Source organism: Lepidochelys kempii, chromosome 13 (assembly GCF_965140265.1).
Source record: "Lepidochelys kempii isolate rLepKem1 chromosome 13, rLepKem1.hap2, whole genome shotgun sequence".
Classification (NCBI taxonomy): domain Eukaryota; kingdom Metazoa; phylum Chordata; order Testudines; family Cheloniidae; genus Lepidochelys; species Lepidochelys kempii.
The window spans coordinates 23,975,552-23,983,119 of NC_133268.1; the positions used below are offsets into that span (position 1 = coordinate 23,975,552).

Here is a 7,568-nt window from a genome sequence, read left to right on the forward strand (position 1 = left end):
ATCTATACTCCTGTAGAAACTTTATCTGCCAGCCACTTTAAAGGCCAGGGCTTCCATATCTTCTGAAATGCTGTGTCTAGAGTACAGTTCCTGAACTGGGTGTGGGGTTAGAAGAAGAGAGGATTGATATTTTCCTAGCCTGTACGTGATCTGCTTTCTATTTCTCTTGCACCTTGACTAGCTCTGCATGCAGTACTGGCCAGAGAAAACGTCCTGTTGTTATGGTCCAATCCAGGTGGAGTTTGTTTCAGCAGACATTGATGAGGATATCATCAATAGGATATTCCGTATCTGCAACATGGCCAGGGTAAGATCAGTGACATTCCAGATGATCCATTTATTCATTCATTGGTCATGTTCTGTCAAATACTTGCTCAAAGAGACAAGGAGCAGGGATGCCACCAAATCCCAAGGCCGGGTAGAAATTCCATTGCAGGATTTTCTTGCTGCCACAGGTGGAATATTATAGCTGCACCCCTCTCCAGGAGGTAGAAGACTTCTCAGTAAAATCACAAGGTGAATAATGTGAACTGGAGTTCTGTCCTTAACTGGAAAGTGTTCTCTGTATGTCCTGGAGGGCACGTTACCTGCACGTTGCCTTAATCAATTAGCAGTCAATGTAAAATCATCATTAATTCTGTTAGCTAAACTAGGATATTGTTATCTCCACTCCTTCTCTGGCAACCATTTATGCTGAAGGGTATAGTTGCTCCTATCTCTGAAGTTAGATGCAGTGCTGCTTGGCTAAACTTTTGGGGTTCCCAGTTGCCAATGTGCCCCTATTAATAAGGAACTGTCATCTTTATAAAATCTTTTCACTCAGCGTCCATTAGCCCCAACCCTACAGGTGGGGGAAAACATCCCCAACAGTGCTCACAAACCAGGGTTATTTGTACAATGGACTGAAGCACGGTTATTGCACTGCTACAGTGGATAACCTTCGTATTTGTTTTGTTGTTTCAGAACAGATTTCCCACTCAGTTAGGTACTATCCCCATATTTTCTGTTCCTCTCGCTGTTAGAAATGGAGATGCCAACTGGCCTTTGTAAATGATCCCTGTGCCCCATGTATCCGCCTCTGAGTCTGAGCTTACGGAACAACTTGGTTATGCCATTAAAGAGGCAGTTGTGGGCTGGTCTGTGCTACTGGTAAAATCACCATGAGGATCTTATACCAGCTCTTTTCCCCCATTGGTTTTTTTGAATGACTGCTTTGTCTCCTCTCCGTATGGTATCACCAACCTCCGAAACAGGCGGGAGGGAAAGAGAGTAGATATGTTATTCATTCTTCCACCATGAGATGACTGTATTCCTGAATAAAAACAGTTATTTTCAGAGCCTCATTCCCTCCTGGGCCTTTTAGTAGTCTCAACTAAAGCCTCTCCACAAAAATCTTCCTTTTCCTCAAAACCTGAAACCACCCTAATTCTCTGGATATATTTTTCTTTCTTTGGAAAGAGATGAAGGCCTTGCACCTAGCTGCAATGTGCTTCCTTCTGGCCTGTAGCTTAGTTGCACTCATGTTGTTGTTATTAACTTATATGCTGATTAGTAGGAATAATTATATATTTTGGTGATGTTAAACAATGCATACGTAACCTGTGACCACTGTGACCACTACCCCCTCGCATACCCCTGCTCTTCCTCATGACCTTTCTGATTGTATAATGGAAGTGGATAATGATTTGTTTTAGCCCCAGGATGGATATCGTATAGTACAACATTTGCAGTACATTGGCTGGCCAGCATATCGGGACACCCCTCCGTCCAAACGCTCGCTCCTGAAGGTGGTCAGACGGCTAGAGAAATGGCAGGAGCAGTACGATGGGAGAGATGGACGCACTGTTGTCCACTGCCTGTAAGTATGGCTGGGAATACTTCCTATCCTATGATGCAGGGCAAAAAGAATTACTTACAGATGTGGAAATCAGATGGGCAGCCCATACCTGAGCTGGGAAAATTAGGTTAAATTGCAATCAAGACACAAGTGAAGTTAAGTACTGTGATGAATTGTGGTACCATGTGCCACTATTTCCACCATAAATAGGGAGTGGTCACAAAACCACTGCTGCTTGTAGCATTGGGATCTCCACTTGAAGCCCTCTATTGATCCTTTGTACAGGGACTGTGTACTTTTGTCTGTTCAGGGGCCCCAATCCTGATTGGGGTCTCGATGCACTATTGTAATACAAATAATGATTGGTTACAATGAATTGATTAGATACTGAATAGTTTTGAGCATACATCATAAAGGTGGCAAGACTGGTCCATGATGGTCAGTGCAATGTTTATTAGTTAATTCTTGTATAACCCTTACCATTCGAGTGTCTAAAAAACCCATGTAGAGACTTTAATGAATAAAGCCTCACAAGATTACAAGTGACTTCTGTATTATTATGGTTTTATACATGAGAAAACTGAGGCACAGGGAGGTGAAGTGACTTGCCCACGGTCACTAAGTTTGACAGTGTCTTTCAAGTCACATTCCTATATTCTAATCTCTAGACTGTTGTCTTGCTCATCTTAAAACCCTCTGAAGCTTCCTGCCTGCAGGGGGCCTGCACGTGGTACCTCCAGCGATGCATGCTTTTGCATCTGGGAAAGCACTGCTCTTTGCAGGGTGCTTGCCTCCATGCGCCAGTCCCCTGCATCCCTTTATAAACTGCCTCTTTTCTTCCATGCCTAGGAATGGCGGTGGCCGCAGTGGCACCTTCTGTGCCATCTGCAGCGTGTGCGAAATGATTCAGCAGCAAAATATCATTGACGTGTTCCACATAGTGAAGACATTACGGAATAACAAATCCAATATGGTGGAGTCACTGGTATGTGTCCCTCCCTTACACACCTCTGTATGGTGCAGTGAGTAAAGAATTAGTTTGTTTTTTTTAAAGTACTTTTGGGTACTGCCCAATATGAATTAAATTAGATCAGTCAATTAGAGTGAATGATTTCCCTCAGGTGTGTGTGAGAGTTGCAGTAAGGACAAGCATGAAATGATGAATATTCAGTGTCGTGACTGTATGGGTGTGTCTTTTTCTTCCAGTGACTTTGCACCCTTTTTCTCCTCTTGCCAGTGCTAGAGATGTGCAATTGGGTCTACAAGTTATTAAACGTTTAACTCTTGGAGCCCGATCATGCCAAGTGGAGTGGAAATGGGAATGAAAGATTCTCGGCACCTTGCAGAATCAGGCTGTTAAGAGCTCATTGCTACCATTTTACCACTGGCTTTTTCTTTCTCTTTCAGGAACAATATAAATTTGTATACGAGGTTGCACTGGAATACTTGTGTTCGTTTTAGCCTAGCAGAGAGGGGGGCCTACTGGATTCCAGACCCCCAAGTCTGGAGAACACTTTTTTTCCCACACTAAAAGGCAGTAATGGGTGTGGGGAGGGCCAGACTCTCCACATTGAAGCAAGGGACAGAGTGTACTGACCTCAATGCCATTGGGAGGACGAGGTGATCCCTGTGTTTGCTGCTGCCTGCTTTCTTTCGGAGCATCTACCGCTTCTTAAATAACCTAGCATACAAATTGGCTAAACAGGAGACGGGCTGGAAGACTCTGCTTTCTAATCCCCTCCCACCTCTTCTCTACCACTTTGGATGTGTGTTTTTGCTCTCCTTGATACAAAGGAAAAAAATACTGGATGTTCTGTCTTTTAAACAGCTCCTTTTTCTGTTCTCAAATCCCACCCTTTAATTTTTGAATTTCATGCATCAGCCATTTGGAAAAATGAGAGAACCACAGGGAACATGTGAGACTTTGGGTTACAATTAATCCACCTGACCTATTTTTTGCCAGCGAAAATGCTATCAACAAGAAGTTGACATTCTCTTCCCCTGCCTCCTGTTCTCCCTAGACATAAGACTAGGTGGTGGAACTGGGAAGCTGTTCATGGATTCGCTGCACCAACTACTGCTACATAAGCTTTTCCTTCCAGATCCTGCTTGACGTCCAAGACTGTGCGTGAACTGGTTCCATCTCTCTGATTCATGTTAGTGTCCCGGCTGGTGAAGAAAATCATTTTAAAAAAAAACAGGGTTTCACAGCCATTTGATCAAACAGACCCTCCACCAAACCAGTTGCATTTGGTTTGTAAGTCCGGTGATTTTTTACCACATTTTTCAAGCATTTGCTGGGGTGCAGTGTCTCTTTACAAAGAAGAGCATAGAGTAGATATGTTGATGATGATGATATACTCTAGATAATTATTATTTATATTTCTGTAGGACCTAGGAGACCTAGTCATGGACCAGGCTCTCATTGTGCCAGGTACAGACACAGAACAGAAAGATAATCCCTTCCTCCGAGTTTACAATCTAAGCGTATGTCTCTAATGCAGCATTATTCTGGGTTTTTACCTGAGTTTTAGCCCAGCCCCTCTCCCCACCATCCACACAGGAAAACCTCTGACCTGATTATGGAAAGGCTTTAAATCCAGGCTAGCTGACCCAGCTGGGGATGTGGATTAGAGTGCAGGGTCCTCTTTAACTCTATCCAGAACCTGATCACTTTGCAGTGAGGATGGAGGTTAAATCACTTGTGTGCTGATAGCCCTCCAATGCCCTGCCCACAATTCCTCCCCAAGGACAGAAAGTTCTTCCGCAGTTGACTTGGAAGGAATCTTAGAGCATCTCAAAACAAATAACATGGGATATGCCTCCAGGCACACATGGGCGAGTGCAGAAGAAGCGAGGACACACTAGCATGGGCAGATCTTTGTAGTGGGGATGCTCGCACCTGGGTTAACTGTGCATTGTAGACACAGCCACCGTATGATTTTAATTTGGGGATTGACTAAGGTTTCTATGCTGTCTGTTCCCAAACTGTTGTACAATCAGACCTAATTGCGTGATTATTCAACTCTCCAGGCCATGAGATTTCTAAATGGTAGCCCATTCAGGCTGTATGAAAGGTTATGCACATTAAACACAAAACTAGTTTGTTGTTTGCTGGGTTTGTGAAAAGGTAAGAAAAATGTTTCAGCAGCACAGGAAACTTTACATCACGAGCAAAAAGGTATTTGCTTTGCTCTGCAAAAATTTCTGCATTAAAATTTCCATTAATTCTTTGAAACAAGCCCTGGGTATGTATTGCCTTATCCTGTAGCCCAGTCTTATCTCTTTGTAGCTATAGAAAAGTGTGTTAACTGGTTAATCAGAAAAAGGTTGGATTTTAATCTCAGAGTGTAAATTGATTTTGATGAACCAGATCTTTCAGTATTCAGGATTTTTATTTATTTGGCTATCTATCTTAAGACAGCAGAGATAAGGTGGCTGCATTTGGCTAGATTCTGGGAAATGCAGACTTTTTAAAATCTAGACTTTCCATCAAAGCTTGACTGAAGAAAAGAGTTTAACAAAACTGTAACTCCTCATCCTTCAACATAGTTTTCCCACCCTTTTGTCAGTACCCAGATCCTTCAACCCCAGAGCCTGTGGTTTGACCCTCTGTCGCATTGATTTTCCACATGTGGAAAGCAGTGTAACTATGTCTAACTTCAGCTTTCAGTCACTGGATTGCATTATACCTTTGACAATCAAGCAGACAAAGATATAACACAGTCCAATGGCTGGAAGGTGATGTTATACAAATTCAGACTGGAAATAAAGTGTAAATTTTTAACAGTGAAGGTAATTAACCATTAGAACAATTTACCCAAGGTATGGTGGGTTTTCCATCGCTGGCCATTTTTAAATCATGATTGGATTTGCTGTAGTTCAAAGAGAATTATTTTGGGGAAAGTTCTGTGGCCAGACTCGATGATCACCAGGGCTCTTTCTGGCCTTAGAATCTATGAATCAGTATTATTTTTCTTTAAAAATATATTACCATGTATCTTAGTTCAGAAGGCACCCTTGCGTAGTTGCCACTCTTTAGATCTCCCACGTTATCAAGAGACTTTGGATTTTAGGCTTGTCTTTACAAGTGAGTGTCCTGAAATAAGGTAGCAAGTAAGTCCAATTTTGTCCCTGATGTATCCTGCATGCTGTACAATACCTGTGTCCACCCACACCCATTCCCTTGTGCCCTTTTTGGGCTGGTTCCTTCTATTGTTTGCAACAAAAACCCAAGATGATGTCGTGTAACTGTAGAGGAATGTTTCGTGCGTGCGTGCCATTTGATGAAAACAGAACTTCTCTTTTTGCCACACTCCATGCACAGAATCCTGAAAGACACTAAGAAGAGTGGAGAAACTGTTGGGCAGGGACTGAACAGGCAGGTATGAAAATGAGTGGTTAGGTGACAGGTAGCGCATGTTGTAACTATGTGGTGCAACAAGTGTGCTGCTAACTTCTACGTGCACGGAGGAGGAAAGGAAGCACCACACAGCAGGCCAGGATTTTTCTCCAACTGCCAAAATGAAGCTGGGCTTTGTCTAAATTGGCACCTTCACCGCTAAAACTTTTGTCGCTCGGGGGGCGTGAAAAAACACCCCTCTGAACGACCAAAGTTTTAGCGACGAAAAGCGCCAGTGTGGCCAGCGCTTCGTCAGCGGGAGACGTGCTCCTGTCCACGACGTATGGCCCCTCGTTGGGGGTGGTTTTATTTTGTCTCCAGGAGAGCTCTCGCCTGGCAATAAAGAGCGGCAACACAGCACGCCTTACGGTGGCATGGCTACAGCACCACAGCCGCACTGTTGTAAGAGTTGCAGTGTGGACGTTGCCTCGGTGTCGGTTCATTCAGTCCAGAAAGTTAAAGGGAATCAGATCCCTTGCAAAGAAAAAGTGCTGTGTGTTTGAACACAGTTCACTCATCTTCAGCCAGGCTGTTTAAAAAGAATTGCTTTCTCTTCCTTGAATTATTCCTGTTCGGGGGCCTTGATTGTGTGTTTGTTGGTTTGGTTTTATTATTATTATTATTTTGTTAGCCCTTTCATAACGTAAGTTTTCTTAAGACCCCATCACTGCTTACAATGAAGTTATGATCTTGAAAACGTCACCTAGTGTTCAGTGTGTGTGCTATAGTTGTACGTGGAAATTCACAAGAACATACTAGCAATTAAGGTCTCTGTCTGAATCAGAAATAGGACACACTGGATAACAGTTCAAACAAAAAGGGGCAGAAAGGTGGGCAATAAGATCTGTGTCAGTGGCAGAAAGGAAGATAAACAGGAATGTGAGAAGCGGGGGCAGCTTCAGGCTTAGGGGTAGCATGAAAGAAAGTGGATAAATAGAAAAAAATAGCAGCTACAAAGGAGGCTTGGGTGGAGAGAAGTAGGTGTCAGACTTGAGCACAGAGCATAGGTGGGAGCAGAGTTGTGTAAGGCCTCAAAGGTACAGGTTTGAGTTCATTGACTTGGCACTCAACACATGACTCAATCTAAATAGATAAAAGAGGTGACGGGAATTGTATAGAGGGACAGGGGGATGAAACACTACCAGCCAAGGTAGAGCATAAAGTTGCTTATTAAATCCTATTTGAAATAGTGTATGCAGTCCTGGTCACCATACCATAGGAAGCTATTGCTGCCTTAGAGAGTGCAGCACACAGCAAAAAAGATACCACCAGGTTAGAAGAATGTAAATATGAGTTAAGGTTATCGGAGTTGGGTTTATTCTTCTTGGA

The 7,568-nt window shown here is 43.2% G+C and overlaps 1 protein-coding gene across 2 annotated transcripts in view; it reads left to right on the top strand.

The window, feature by feature from the left end:
* The window catches only part of PTPRT (protein tyrosine phosphatase receptor type T), a 734,376-nt gene extending 730,207 nt beyond the window's left edge, over positions 1–4,169 (top strand). For both annotated transcript variants that reach the window (XM_073309805.1, XM_073309804.1), the window contains 4 exons: positions 182–307; positions 1,695–1,858; positions 2,687–2,822; positions 3,245–4,169. In XM_073309805.1, the coding sequence (XP_073165906.1) occupies positions 182–307; positions 1,695–1,858; positions 2,687–2,822; positions 3,245–3,298 (480 nt within the window). In that variant the 3' untranslated portion in view covers positions 3,299–4,169. The remainder of the gene's footprint in view (positions 1–181; positions 308–1,694; positions 1,859–2,686; positions 2,823–3,244) is intronic.
* Positions 4,170–7,568: the final 3,399 nt, after the last annotated feature.